We start from the raw sequence: 16,161 nt of genomic DNA on the forward strand, positions 1-16,161 counted from the left end.
TCAGCTATAAAGATGGTCAATTTTTTAAGCTATGTTGGCGAATGGGCTCATTGATGCATACTACACAGCACTGGGTATGTGTGTGTGTGTATGTGTGTGTGGGTCATTCACAGATCCATTCCCACAGTAGGATGATTTGTCTTTGCAACCTGAGGATCTGAACCAACCAGGAACTCCAGGAGAAAAGGCTATTTTCTCTTCCTGTGACCAAGTCTGTTAATTCAAGGCCATAGCCATTTTACCCGTAGTGGTGCCCTGGGTCTAGAGCAGCAACCTCAGATGAATGTATGTGATCTAATATTAGTGAGATGTGTTCCATGTACAGAGCTGTGTCTAATTTTGTTGGATTCTGTTATCATCTCAAATCTAGGACTCAGATCTAATGCTGCCTTCTTTGAAACCCTCTTTAACACAAATATGAGGACAATTTTTTAAAGGTGACCTTAGTGTGATATTAGGGCTGGAACATACTGGTCTTGAACATATACCTTGATTTCATCCAGTGGACTCATAAAATGGCTGCTGAGTGCTTTTCAATTTGAAGACAGAACTTCTCCATATACTGTTTCATTTGGATCTCCAATAATCTGAAACCAGAGGTAATATTAGTCTCAATTTATAATTGGGGAAACGAGCTCAGCATGCTTTCTATGGTTAAAACAGGACAAAAGAAAAGTGGACTGTCAGGCAGCTCTCCTCCATTTAGACCTTTATATAAGCTACCTTGCCCCTTTTCTCCTACCCAGATCTAGAAAATTAGAAGGATTAGAAGTCTTGGCCATTTGCGGGTGTTCTTTTGAGTGCAGAGCATGAACAACACAGGCAAAAACTTCAGGAGCTTTCATGGTAGAGAGGAAAATGGACATGGAACAAATAATTCCCACTAGATCACAATTGTTGAGAACAAATGAATGGTATAACAAAAATAGCTAAAACTTATGTTAATAGTTGACTTATTAAGAACTGAATGTGTGCTGTGTGATGTCCCAAATATTCTTTGAGGTAGATAAAAATGAATGCCTAACTGCATTATACAGATAACAGGGAGAGTATGAGAGTCAAAAAATGTGCCCAGAGTCATGAAAGTAACTTCCTTAAGGTGGAAGCAAACGTATATAAAACAAACGTTTGTGAAATGGGTATATAATGCATAATACATGTGTTAAGATATCAGGAGACTCTAGTGGCCTGCTGTAGAACTGTGATATTCTTGGCTCTGTCTTGGTCAATATTTTTGATGAATGGCTTAGCTGAGGACATTAATATGCTAATCACATTTGGAGATGATAAGAACAGAGAAGTTAAAGCTCCAACAGTTTGGTTTGTTGGCTTAGATGATCTTAACAGATTTATGAACCCTGGAAAGCCAGGTTATTAACATGCTTGTAGCCTGAGAAGCTATGGGTTTTAGGGTTCAGTGTATTTTTGCTTTTATAATTATAAAGTGAGTAAAAACAAAACCATATCTCTTCTCCCAACCCCCTTCAACAATTCAACAACAATTCTTCAGAGGTAGCCAGTATTAAAGATTTGGTATATATTATGCCAGACTTTAAAAAGAAAATGCTTATACAAACCAACATTGACTCTCTTTCCCTCTCCTTCCCTTTTTGTCAGTAGGTTATTTTGGTTTGGTTTGGTTTTAAACACATAAAGGAATCAAACATTCTCAGCAACTTGCTTTTTTCTACTTAAACTGGGGACATCTTCCCACATGAGTGAGTCTAGATTTACCTTGTTGCTTTTGATGTTGTCTGTTGTATGGATGTCTCATCATTTAACTATTCCCCTCTACTGATAGACTCTTAGGATGTTTTGCTGTTATAAATTGTGTGTTGCACATCATTTCCTCTAACTACTTAAGTATGTGATGCCATATGCATGAGAACGGTGGTGTAGCCAAAGGGTGTGCACATTTAACATTTTTACACCTGTTTCCAAATTACTCTCCAAGGGAAATTGTTTACTGATTTATACTCTGATTTTTATTTTCTTCTGTTTGACATTTTTAAAGGTTTACTTTCAAAACACTTTCTATTAGAATGAAGGAAAAAAAAAACACATTGAAGAGTTTTCTTTACAAGTTTTGTCATGGGATTTAAAATTCCTTCCAGATAATCTTTTTTATTTTGATCATTTGTGCATGTGTCCTTGTTATACTGATTTTATAATTTAATTTCTGGTTCCTTCCTATTTATGACCACTTAACAGTTCTGCTTCTTGAGTTTTCCTGCTGTAGGTGGGATGAATTGTGTTGGTTGGAGCCTTGTCTACCCTGTGCACTACAGCAAAACTGGGCCACTTCCACCTGAGAGTATAGGTCTGGGAGTCTCACTTTGAACTGAAATTGGTTACTTTAGTAGGTTCTCCTCCTGTACCCCCAGCATCCTGACAGCTGTCAAGGGCTCATCTGTTTTGTTCACTATTTCACAAATTCACCAAAAAACTTGATACTCCTACTGGTTACTCGGAAAATGGGGTTCAAAGCAAGTCCTGAGCAGTCCTGGGGAGAAGAAAAGGGAACAGAGAAGTCTCGTAGTTTTTCTGCAATGCCTTGGCTATCACTTTGGCTATAATTAGTTGCTGTTCTTACAGAAATGAGAAAAAACACTGTTGTTGGAAGCATTTGAGATTTTTTTTTTTAAACTTGTTTAGTTGTAATGTGGTAATAACTTTACGGGAATAAACTCTGGCTGACCCATTCAAAGGATATAAGCTTGAAAACATTTAGGGTTTTGATTTGTTCAAAGAGGTGTTTATGTTTTCTGAACTACAAATTTAGTGGGGAAATAGGTTTTCCGGTGCTTACTATGTGTAAGTGTAAGGAGCATGTCTTTCAAGTCTAGTTCTCATCTCAAAAGAAATAACTGTCTTTGTGAGACCAAGAGGGATAGATAAAGCTATGGAAGCTTCACAGTGAAAACGTGGAATACAAATTTTCCTTCTCCTTTCTTGTTTGGAAACCTTAAATCCCAAAACTACTTTCTTCCATGAACTAGCTGGCCCTCAAATCCCACCTTTCTCCACCGTTTTCCATCCTGTGTGCCACTATATTGTGTCCTTCAGGGTCTGTCCTGGCAGAGCTTATCTGGATCAGTCCTGTCTTCTGTGGCCATTTGAGCTGCAGGGAAAAGAGAGACCTATTGAAGATGAGCAAGATGCATGTTTATCGATAAGGAAACACATCCCAAATATGTGAAACTATCAGGTTGTAACAGCACGCATTCCCTACTTTTGTTTTTTAAGAAGGTGAATGCTTATGTTCCTACATATATATATATATATATATATATATATATATATATACACACACACACACATATATATATATATACACACATAGATAGAAAGGACTTAAATGAATGTGGGTTAGATTTCTTACAACTTGAGGTGACTTTAACCTATTGATAACTCTTAGAAGTCCCTGAATTTTTTTTTTTTTTTTTGAGACAAGATCTTACTCTGTCACCTGGGCTAGAGTGCAGTGGCGCCATCATAGCTCACTGTGGCCTTGCACTCCCGGGCTCATGTGATCCTCCTGCCTCAGCCCCCTGAGTAGCTGGGTCTATAGGCATGTGCCACCACACCCAGCTAATTATTTAGATAGTTAGGGATGGGAGAAAAAGAAATAAAAACACTTGATTTAGGAAGAAAAAAGGTGTATTGTCTATCTACAGGAACACATTAGATTTGCAAAAGCATCTGTAAATGAAAGGACAATAGTGGAAATGTCTGCATATAACAATCTGACTGGGAATGAAGTCCCGTTTTTCTCTGGAGTGTTGGTCTGTCATGGGCTCTGAATGCTCACCCGAGACATCACCTGTGGGGTCAAAGCTTGGGTAAAATAGACTCAAAACTCAGCTTCAGTAATTTCACTGTCATAAATTGTCTACTACCAAAGTTAATTATGCATCAAATGCTTTTCTAAAGTAGTGACAGTTAGCCTGTGGCCACGGAAGCTGACTACCTCGTAATACTTACTATCACACTTAGGATAAAAGGAGGTCCAGCAGTTGACCTCAGTTTTTAATACTCCTTTTCTATCATCTCTTTATTCTGTGTCTGACGTTTCTAAAACAGTAGACGGAAGTTTGTGCCTGTGTCCTATAGAGCCTTCAGGTTTAGAGAGGCTCAGTTTGGCTCCAGCTAAAGATATCTTGGATTAGACAATTGACAAAGAATTATTTAAGAATTTTTTCAAGAATTATAGAAACTCTATAGAACTTGAAACTCTATCGAACTTCAGAGTTCTGGTTCTCAAACAAAGAGTACAATTGATCAAAGTTTATTGCATTGAAATTGAGATATGAGGATGGCATTTTCGTGTTCCCCATTTAGTTTGCCATATCATGGTATGTACGTCCACATTTTTTAGACTCATTGGGTTGCCCTGTAGCCCACTGTAATATATGATTCCTGCTTTCCTACTTGGCTCTTCTCCACATTGTTAATCAAATCTTAGTCTAACCTGTGCATGTAACCAGTGATATTTATTTAAAATCCTCTAACATTTTTGCTGATGGTCTTTTTGGAGACACTCTCCTCACCCCCTGCTTTTGTCTTTAGGTTTCATTTAAAATTCCTATCTTTCATATTTTGGTAAGAGAAGACTTTAAGTGGAAATGTAATCTGAGTATTCTGTTTAATAAATGGACTCAGCATGGGCATTTTGCAGCCAGCTCTTCCATCTGTAGTGTAAGTGAAGCACAGTGGTATTATTGCAGGAGGAAACTCATGCAGTTGAAGGACAGCCTTGCTGGGAGCAGAGGACAGCCAGGTGCAATCAATTTAGCACAACTCAAAGCTTCTGGATTGACTGTCTTGACCCACTGTCCCTTCAGGACTCTGATCTAAGTCATTGGTTTGGCCAGAGTCTTTGGTTGGCCCGTAGCAGGACGGACTGCTGTCAAATGGAGCGTGTCCCTTGAGATTCCTCTGTCGCAGGCAGGCCTGGTACTGTGGCATACTCTTTAAGTCATTTTATACTTGTGTGAAGTAACAGGTCCTTCAAAACATGGTGCTGAGGCTGGATGAGGCTGGGGAGGGGGGGAACCCAACACCTGGTACCTGTCTTTATACTGGGGGTCTTCAACAGTTCACAGCATTGTGGAAAAGCCCTGGAAGTAGCTGGTGGTAAGACCTGTCCTTGGGCCCTGGGGACCCCCATTGCTGAGCTGTGGGACGTGTGGCAAGACACTGGCCTGCCCCGCTGCAATCAGTGTCCTTACCTATAACATGGGAATAACAGCAGCTGCCTAAGTGGGTTTTGATATAAATGGGCAATGTGTGCAAACTACAAAACATTGTCAAAATCTTTAGGTTCCTAATAGTTGCGGCGCCATTTTTATTTGGTTTAAAACATTGAACTTATAGTCTCAGGATTAAAAAAATGACTAAGGGCATGACTACATGCCTGCTGTTTTTTGAAATTGATGACATTAATTGTGTAGGCCATCCTAGGGGGAGGATTGCAAATGACCACTTTAGTAATATTTTTAAGGAAAAAACAATAACTCCAATGTCTATGTTACATATCGCTGGGCTCTCGGCACCCTGGCCTTGCACCCCAGGCCCTCTGACTCGCACCCCTTTCCTCACACAGCCCCTGCCCGTGGAACTCAAGTCTCAGCTTTACCTTCACTTCCTCAGAGACCCCAGACACTCCAGCCCAGGTTTGGGGCTCTGTTCATTGTCATTTGCTCACTGTGTTCCTCCTTCATGACAGTTTCCACAGCGGTAGTTTAGTGATGGTTTGTTTAAATGTCTTCCTTCTAACCTGAGGAGAACGCATTGTCACTTGTGCGTGGCAGTCAAATAGCATAGTCTGTATCTAATCACAAGGAAACATTCTTCATTATTTTAAAGTAAAAAATGTTTCTTTAAAGTCTGCCTTCCATAGTAGTTTGTAAGCTCAAAGTGGTAGGGACTGCACCTGACTTATTCATTATTATACCTGAAATAGGCCTGGAAAGGTGAGTGTGTATATCCTACATGGTGTTTGGATATATGAATGAATGAGTGAATCACTGACTTGTGCGCACACGTACCCAGATACAAGGCCTTTTGTAAGGTAGTTGGATAATGCAGACGAATCCGAGACTTAGTATCCTGGCTGGGTGCTGTGTCGCGCACCTGTAATCCTAGCACTCTAGAAGGTCAAGATGGGAGGATCACTTGAGGTCAGGAATTCGAGACCAGCAAGAGCAAGATCCCACCTCTACTAAAAATAGAAAAATTAGCCAGCGCAGTGGTGCATGCTTGTAGTCCCAGCTACTTGGGAGGCTGAAGCAGGAGGAACCTTTGAGCCCAACACTTGGAGGTTGTAGTGAGCTATGATGACACCACTGCACTCTGGCTGGGACAATAGAGCAAGACTCTGTCTCAAAAAAAAAAATCTTAATATCTTTATTGTTATTGAACCTCTGTTTCTCTGTATTTTTCCTTTCAATGGTTTATATTGTGGAAGTTGTGGAAGTTGATGTATTATATCTAACTTGGTCGTGAGAACTGAAATTAAGTTTCCATGCTTTATTTTCCCTGTAGCTCCTCCAGAAGAACGGTCAGCTGTCCGCCGTCAATGGCTTACCTGAGCCAGGAGAGGTCAGCCTCCAGGAGGAAGCCCTGAATGGCCAGGAGGAAGAAGTCGTTGTCCTAGATGGTAAGCCACCCTTCTAGCCTCTGGGAAGGATACCAGGTGCTGGACGGCAAGTAGCTCTTGCAACAAATCTCACCAGAGAACTCACCAGAAAATATCCTGTCATATACTGCCTGGTAGTGGGTGATGTTAACAGCAAAACCAATCAGTTGGGTACAGAAGGAAGTATTTATCTGACCATTTGGGTAGACCCTTTACTTAGGTCTTGAAGTTATGTTTCTTCTTTCTTAGACATCCTTATCTAGAACTTAATAATAATTTTAAAATTATTATTGCTTTGTCTTAACTACTTGTCTGGTGTTGAATGTGAATTCTGTTTGGAAATACTGAAGTCATAGTTGCTTTAAAAGAGTATCTCTCTTCTGGTGTTGACTCTCTGATTAAAAAAAAAAAAATATCTCTCACTCTGGAGAAAAGCCTGCTAGACTTGAACAAATTTTTCTGATAGGTGCGTTGCAAGGTGCACACCTCCCTCTGTCTAACTACAATCGTTGCATTTTTACAGCTCTTGAGCCCAGAGCTCCTGGAGGGGTGGTTACTGGAGAGTGACTCTCACCACAGTATCAGCATTTGATTTTAGCCTCTCTGCGGTGGGGAACCATACTTTGGGGTCAGAATCGAGCATGGTGACCAGAAAATCTCTTGTGAAAAGTCAAAGGCTACATGTTGAAGAAGAATCTTTTGCTCTGAGTTCTTGTTTTACTGTTCCATGTAATCATAAATGAATGGATAATTAATACCACTTTCAAAGATGTATAAAATATAATGTGGCATACAGTAATTGGACTATCAGGTATGGTATGAATAAGAGAGACAAATGAAGGGGAAAGTTCTGTGACAGGAGATTGGACTGCCTGGGTTAGATGAGATTCTTTGAACATGTGGAACCTGTTTCTCTTCTTGTTCGATGCCCCCACAGAGCTACTTCAAGCAGGGAGCTGCTTTTGAAGTTGGTGGGGATACTGGTCTGTATATAGCACCACAGGCACAATAAAAGTTAGAAATATACACAGTCTCACAGAGTATTTGCATGACCTAATGTGAGAGTTTCAAATAATTTCCACCAAAATAATTGGCATGGACCCAACGCAAATTCCCAAGTCCAGTGCTTTGTCCTTCCCATGTTAACTTTTGAATTAAATCAAGCAACAGCAGTTTGTGAGCTTACTATGGCTGTCAGTAAAGTTAAGACAAGGCAACTTGGCAATTACCTAATGAATTTTGCAAGAGATGAGAGCTGTTCAGAGTTCAGGTGAAGTAATGGCTTGAGGTCAGAGGGGTGGGTGGAGTAAAATAGTGGGGTTGGGGGAGGTTGGATTCAGATATGACTAAATCCAACCAGCAAAAATGAGGAGAATTGTAACAGCCAACATTTCAAGTGCTTTTGCTATGGGGCCTGGAACTGTGCCTTTTGTGCCTTGTCACCTTGCATAGTTACAGTAACCCGTGAGATAGGTAATATTGTTCCCAAGATTCAAATCTAGATCAGCAGATTCCAAAGCATGACTTCCTAACTACTGTGCTGTCACTGCAGAGGGCGTGTCTAGAGGCTGGTTTGTTGGAACAGCGTAGTCCCAGCAAGGAGTTTTTATTGAAGGGTGTAGAATGACAGCCCAGAAAGGCAAACTGGGGCTGGATAATAGGGCTCTGAAAGCAGAGTGTAGTCTAGAAAGTATTTAGTGGACAATGTAAGATCAATGAAATATGCCCGCAAGGAAGTGCTAGGGCTGTGGTGGATCTTCTTATCTGACTTAGCTGATATGTAGGATGAATAAGAAGAGGGAGGGATGGGGCAGGGACACACATTAACAGATGCCTAAATTTCCATATAATCCCAAGTATCATGGAAATCCCTTTTAATCTAGTGGCATGTTTACTGGAGGTCTGTCTTCCTTTAGTCCAGATATGATTTCTTTTACATCTCAGCCATTGTGGGTAAGTAGGGTAAGTAAGCCCTGATTTTCATAGAAAGCAATCCTGTCCCCACCCTGTGTCTATTCCATTGTCTCCCAGGCTTCTGACCCTGGCCTTGGGGGTCTGAGCAAATACCAGATGCGTCATGCAGGGAGAGTGGTAATTAATATACTTTGTCCTTCAAAAGATCCTGAAAAGGCATTTTCCCCTAGAAAAGGGGGAGCTGGATTTTCTTCTGCATGGCCTTTGGCTTATTAGGGTCTCTAAGGCAACTTGGTAAAACTCGTTTTGTTTTTTTCTTTCTCTGTCTGCCAGGAAGACAATAATTAATAGCCTGGCAATGTAAATACAGATGGAATCTTCATGTTAAATTATTAAACAGTATTTTTTCATGCTTTGCTTTTGACATCAATGATAGCTTATGGTTGGATTTTATGGTTATTTCCAGAAATCAGAATTCTATGTGAAAATTTACTGTAATATAAATACAGACATAATTTAGTATGTAAACACGTAATTGTAGGATTTGGAGGATCTTGGTTTATTTATTTATTTATTTTATTTTTATTTATTTAAAGGGGCCTGGGGGGCTGGCTGCCTGGCAGGCTGGGCCGAGCGCCTGGGGCCAATTTCAGATTTAAAGCTTTTGAAAATTAGAACAACTTTGAAATATAAAAATGAAATTCAATCTTAGTATCTGATTTTTTTTCCCCAAGCAGTTGAGGAAAACTAATTACTAGATCAAAAAACTTAACACCTTATTTAGTTTGATAATAGCACATTTGGCTGTGAAATAAAGAGGCTACAGAACTCATTGCTATATACAGGTAATGAAGTGATTGTCTCAGGTCAGGCCTTAAATACATTTGAATTTATCATTTACAGGGCAGTTATTTCTGTTTACTTTTGAGATTTGCCTTTCTGCAGAATATATACAGCAAACGTGTGTATATTTGAAAGCATATGAAAACCATGTTTTTAGTTTTTGTTCACATACACTTTATACTATTTGCACACCCAGAGCTGAGGACATTTGCGCCTGCAGCAGTGGAGCAGCAAGTGGTTGGGAGTTCTGCCTTTGGCGTTGGCCACGGTGGGGCAACTGCTTTAAAAGTGTCAGCCAGTTGACCAGATGAACCAGGCTTTGTTACTCTCATCGGGGCAGGTTAGAGACACTGCTCCTGGTAAAAACACTACTGTTATACCTGCCTCAATCCTGGAGAACACTCCCTCGCCCTCAAGGAAAATAAAAATTCCAAACCCCCAAAATATTGTTGCTTAAAACAGAAATCTTTTGTCTTTCAGAGTAGTGGTCCCCAACCTTTTGGGTACCAGGGACCTGTTTCATGGAAGACAATTTTTCCGTGGACCTGGGGGTGGAGGTAGGGGGTGGTTTCAGGATGATTCAAGCGCATTAACATTTATTGTGCACTTTTTCTATTATTATTACATTGTCACTTGCCACTCACTGATAGGGTTTTGATATGAGTCTGCAAGCAACTGATTTATTATGGTCTCTGTGCAGTCAAACCTCTCTGCTAATGATAACCTGTATTTGCAGCCGCTGCCCAGCGCTAGCATCACTGCCTTAGCTCCACCTCAGATCATCAGGCGTTGGATTCTTATGGGGAGTTCATAACCTAGATCCCTCGCATGCGCCGTTTACAGTAGGGTTCGTGCTCCTATGAGAATCTGGCTGCCCTGGCTGATCTGACAGGAGGCAGAGCTCAGGTGGTGATGTGAGCGATGGGGAGTGGCTGTAAATACAGATGAAGCTTCCTTCTCTCATCCTCTGCTCATGCTCACCTCCTTCTGTGTGGCCCGCTTCCCAACAGGCCACGGAACAGTATCAGTCCTTGGCCTGGAGGTTGGGGACTGCAGTTTTATAGGGTGTATTTTTTATATTTCACAGGATTCCCCTTTCTACATCTGGATATTTTCCCCCAGATACAGTAACAAATGTGACACTATGGAGAATTTCCTATGGAGACTTTTCTCATGGTGCTTAATGTCACTGTCTTTGCTTTTATTAAATTTGCCGTTTGACCCCGCCAGCTCCTGGTGTATGGTTCCTTTGGGATGTGGAAGGGTCAGAGGTTACTGCCAAATAATCACAGCCCTCCCTGTGGGTCTCATTACCTTACGGAAAATCCATTCTGGAGTTAGAAGTGGTTCTTCCTCACTTTGAGCATTTAATAACTTTATCTGGAAAGTGGGTGCCCCAAAACTTGCTCCGGGTGTGTATAAAAGGTGCCCCACCCCAATACTTGTTTTTCACCAAGAAGCTGATTTCTCTACACAGAAGAAATGTTTTTATGATTTGATTCGTTTTCTATTTCAATTTGTGATGTAATTGGGATCTCGTTAGTATTTTCCTGAAGACATGCCTGTCGCCCACATCGCTACCCTCCATTTCTCCTTCATTTTTCTCCACATCAGCTGTTAATATCTGGCACTTGATGTCTGTCTCTTACCCACCTTTGCCGAAAGAGAGGAGTCATGAGGCAGAGATTTCGTGGGGGGCGTGGTGGGGGTGGAGGATGGCACGTGGGGAGGGGGGTTCTGTTGCGTTCATTGCCGAATCCTCTGAGTCCGGACCAGTAGCTGGAAGATGGTAAGTGTTCAACAAATATTTTAATAAATGAATACACAGTTTTAAGTGAGAATTCACAATATTACATTTTAATCATAGGGGTGTGGAGGATCTGTTAGTTTTTGACTTTATATCAACTCATTTCCTGCATGGTTAAATACCGCAGCTTTATAGATTTTTATCCAAGGCTCCCTTTCCTTTGCTGCACCAGCACTAACAAAGCCAGATCCTTTTCAGGACTGCACCATGCTGGGTTCTCACAGGTGCTTACTATTGGCTATCCAGGTGTTGCCTGGAAACGTGAAATCAGACCCCGACCCGCCTGTGATGAAGTGAGGGTTCCTAGGAATGCCATCAAATACGAGCGCTCAGCAGACAAAGAGAGGGGTCCCTTCACACGCACTTTGGTATTTCAGATACAATATTATTGCATGACATTTTCTCAAGCTGTATCCTGTTTTGTCATGTTTTGAAAACTGGAGGGAACACACACAAAACAGGCCTTGAACTTAGGTGAAAGTACTATGGTATGCAATTTCTGGGAACTGGTTTTAATTCATTCCCCTGCTCCGCAGCAATATGTTTAGTGTGGCTGCTCTGAAATTACTTATGTCATTGACAAATTTCTGGTGAACATATTCTACTGCTTTCATCCTTAAGCACAGATTTATTTTTTACTAATCAGCAGCCAAAGATGCTTTCCTCTGAACTATGTTCAAGTCTGACAGTGTAGTGAACTTTTATTTTTCCTTCTAACTTAAAAAAAAAAAATGGGGTGGGCGGAGGGTGAGAAAACAGGAGAGAAAGATTCCTATTCATCCTCCCTCTCCTTTGCAAATCACTAACACACAGCTAAGATTGTTTTAATCACTATTTTTCTGTGTGACTTTGATTTGAATGCATCTCTTTATCTCAGTGCAAGTCAATTTTCATCTGTAAAATGAGCATCCCACCTACGGCTGAAATTCTATGACTAATATCGACATTACTAGTTATATAGGTGCTCAAAACCAAGTAGTGGATTAGCTGTTGAAGGCATCCAAGCAACCTTGGGCAGGCAGGAATCTACTTGGTAGTTTTATTATGCCTTTTTGTAAAAATACTTTTATAGTTTTTCTTGTAATCTGATCTTAACAGCCATTTTCTAGATTTGAAGTTCTACTTTAATTGAACAAAAAGTTCAGGGGAGGAATTTTATTCAAGAATATCTCAAGACATAAATTAGCTATGAAAGAATAAGGCAAATACCTCCATAAATGTGGCCACCAGGTATCTTACCTCTCTCCTGTATATGTTCTGCTGAGTTACTGGAAGGTCAGGACTATGTAATACAGGTTGGCTGTAGCCCAGGATGGGTGAAAGATATTGGTAAATGCTGTAGCTACTTGCCCTATAGACTGTCAGTCACTGTTAGAGATCTTGTCTCCACGTCTCTGCATTTGAGGGTTTTCAAGTCCATCCTCAAATAGGGTGGATGTTCTGGTCCACTGAGGAGGAGCACAGACAAGTCGGCCTGTAGGTTTATCCACATAACACCCCAAGATTTAGGCCTTTCCCCTTGAAGGGACTGAGGTGGTCCTTGAGGAATGATTGTCTAATTGTGACTAAGCTACTAATGGACCATGCAATTATTTTAACCACTTTCTTAGTCCATTTGGGCTGCTGTAACAAAGTACTGTAGACCGGGTAATTTATAAACAACAGAAATTTATTTCTTACAGTTCTGGAGGCTGGGAAGACCAAGATCAAGGTGTTGGCAAGTGTGGTCTGAGACCTCTGTCCTTGGCTGGTGGATGGCTTTCTCTGTGTGTCCTCATATGGTCTTTCCTCTGTGTGTGCATCTCTGTGTCTGGGTGTGCAAATTTCCTCTTCTCGTTAGGGCCTTCTTTAATGGCCTCATTTTAATGTAAACACCTCTTCAAAGGCCCTGTTTCCTAAGTACCTCCATTCTGAGGTACTGGGGTTTAGGCCTTCAACATAGGAATTTGGGGGGACACAATTGCACCCGTAACACCACCTCCATGATTGACCAACTGGAAAGTCCAGATCTGGGACCGAGAAGCCTTAGAAGGGAACCGTGAGGCTGTCTGAACCAGGCGCCTGCCCCTGTGCAAGAGGTGCTTCTGCTGAAACACTTGAAGGTTTGGGGAGTTTTCTCCATAAAAGGAAGCCATTTATTCCAGTGGAGCTAAAATATGCCTCCCTCCAACTACTCTCCTGTGTTCTCGGTGCTGCCTTCTGGAACTACACAGAATAAACTCACCTCCTTTTCCCACAGGGCAGCCCTCTAAGTATTTGAAAACATTTATCATGTCTTTCCTTTAATCTTTTCTTCTCTAGGCAAAACATCTCCAGAGAAAATAACCTGTCTCACATTAAAAGAAAAACTCCAGGGCTTATATATATTTCAGATAGGAATGTGCTCGCTGGAACCTAGCCAAACATAACTGGGTTTGAATTTCAATATTCTCAATTTTTAAGTTTATTTCTCAAACTCTTTAAAACATGAGAACAACTTAGTTTGTTTTAAGCCAAGTATTATGTATTGAAAGAATTGATTGGAGGAGATGAATAATTTTTTTAATCTCTTGTGTTTTTTTTTTTTAGCGATAGTGTCTTGCTCTGTTGCCCAGGCTGGAGTGCAGTGGTGTGATCATAGCTCACTGTAGCTTCAAACTCCTGGGCTCAAGGGATCCTCCTGCCTCCTGAGTAGCTGGGTCTATAGGCACTTGCCACCATGCCCCACTAATATTTTAAAAATTTTCTTAGAAATGAGGCCTTGTTATGTTACCCAGGCTAGTCTTGAACTCCTGGCCATGATCAGTCCTTGCTCTTTGGTCCCCCAAAGTGCTGGGATTGTAGGCGAGAGCGACCCCACAAGGCCAAGAAGAATAACTGATACTGAAGTATGTGACTGATTGTGTAAATGAGTCCCCTTTATAAACTGAAGATGTTACTAATGAGCTAAAGCCAAATAGAGTGAAGAAAATATCAATATATGTTGATATAGATTTCTGACCCTGAAATTACCAGTCACCCTTTTGGTACTTCACTCAACACAATCATTAGCACACAGCTTTACACATGCAGTATATAGAGATTAAAGAGAATTCCCACTTTCCAAATAATTGTTAGTTGTAAATAAAGTGAAAGATTTATAATCTCCATCTGAATAGCCTCGTAGCAGAGCCAGGGTTTGTAGACCCTCGGCAATTAATGTCAAGCTCTGTGGCCTCACGTGTAACCTCAGTGTTACAGACTGAATGTCTGTGTCCCCAATATATTCATATGTGGAAATTCTCACCCCTAAGATGATGGTATTTGGAGGTAGAGCCTTTGGGAAGTAATTAGGTCATGGGGAGGAGGACTCCCTCCAGAACCCAAGCATACTGGCCTCCTGATCTCAGACTCCCAGCCTCCAGAACTGTGAGAAATAAATGTTAGTTGCTTATAAGCCACCCAGTCTATGGTATTTTATAGCAGCCTGAATGGAGTAAGACAATGAGCTTTTTATAAAAGTGCAATATTTTCCTCGTGCTTGTCAAAATCTTGGCCCTAAATATTCTCCTAGTGGAGTTAATTTCAGTTCAATATGTTCAAACACATTAGGATTCCACCAGTGTCATTTTGATAGATGTATTGCCCGTGGAATCTGATGCTCTTCTGATTTTTACTCTCTTGTGAATCTCACAAGGGAACAGTCCTTTTGGTTTTCAGTCTCATAAAGATTTTAGTAGGAAGAATATCTATGTGGAATCCATTTCCATTCAACGTACTGGGTTCTCATGAGCTCTTTCTAGAAACTCGTGTACTTCATTGCTGGGAAATTATTTTTTTTCCATTTCCCTTTTTCTTTGTTCTCTTTTTGAGATTACAGTCAACCCTCCGTATCTGTAGGTTCTGTATCTGTGGATTCAACCAACTTGGATTGAAAATACAGGCTAAATATCCCTAATCAAAAAAATCCAAAATCTAAAATGCCCCCAAATCTGAAACTTTTTGAGCGTTGACAGGATGCTTAAAGGAAGTACTTGTTGGATGCTCAACCGGTAAGCATAATGCGAATATTTCAAAATCTGAAAAAATTTGAAATCTGAAACACTTCTGGTCATTTAGGATGGGGAATACTCAACCTGTAATTGGGAAAAAAAATTTCACAAAATTCCAAAAGGCAAAACTTGGCATGGCATTTGCCTCACACCAAGTACTATGTTGAATCCATTCAAATGATGTGATGTGTAGGCATTGGATTAAGTTGATTACTTCCAGCATAACAAGATATTTCTCTTGTTTAGGGTGCATTCCTGAGAAACTGATGATAAAGAGACATTCTTGCCTTTACAGAATAAGATTTTTTTGCCCCCCCACTCCATGAGCCAATTTTTACCCTGTTGAGGGCAATATCACCCTCATTGAGAATGCATGACTTAAGGTAAGCATAATAGCTAATATTCTCCTTCTCGAATATACTCAGTGCTGCTAGTGTTAACCTTTATTTGCACCTCAGAATAACACTAGTACTGGTGGTTTTATTCTCCCATCAGTTGAAATCCTGAGGCTTATGTGCTTTGCCTTGGTCAAACAGCTAAGAGAAGAGCCAAATCTAGAAGCTAGTTTTTCAGACCTTGGAATCCTTTTTTAACTATACCAGAAACAAGAGGCGCATAGAATCTTAAGATGAATAGTGGATTTGAACCACATGGCACTCAGAAAAGAATTTGATTCCTCTTCCTATGAACCTGAATACATTTGTTAGTAGGGAAAGTTTTTTCTCATTTCATTATTTTTAAAGGATCACACTTTAATCTGTTTTCAGTTTGCTAATGGAGAATTCCAGTGATTGGAGAGTTTAAGATCATGATTTTTTTAAGACCATCTCACATTTTTGCTAGAAAATCAAAGGTATTGCTCTAAGCTTCGCCCCTTGAGTTCAGGACTTCCTAGGCAGTGCTGGAATGTTGTGGACAACCCATGGCTGTGTGGCCAATGTGCTTGA

The 16,161-nt window shown here is 40.6% G+C and overlaps 1 protein-coding gene across 1 annotated transcript in view; it reads left to right on the forward strand.

Moving 5' to 3' along the window:
• Positions 1-16,161, forward strand: part of AKAP12 (A-kinase anchoring protein 12) — an 88,316-nt gene that overhangs the window by 40,716 nt on the left and 31,439 nt on the right. The window contains exon 2 of the mRNA XM_045544571.1: positions 6,547-6,661. Coding sequence (XP_045400527.1) covers positions 6,547-6,661 — 115 coding nt within the window. The remainder of the gene's footprint in view (positions 1-6,546; positions 6,662-16,161) is intronic.

The sequence above is a fragment of the Lemur catta genome, chromosome 2, assembly GCF_020740605.2.
Source record: "Lemur catta isolate mLemCat1 chromosome 2, mLemCat1.pri, whole genome shotgun sequence".
NCBI lineage: Eukaryota > Metazoa > Chordata > Mammalia > Primates > Lemuridae > Lemur > Lemur catta.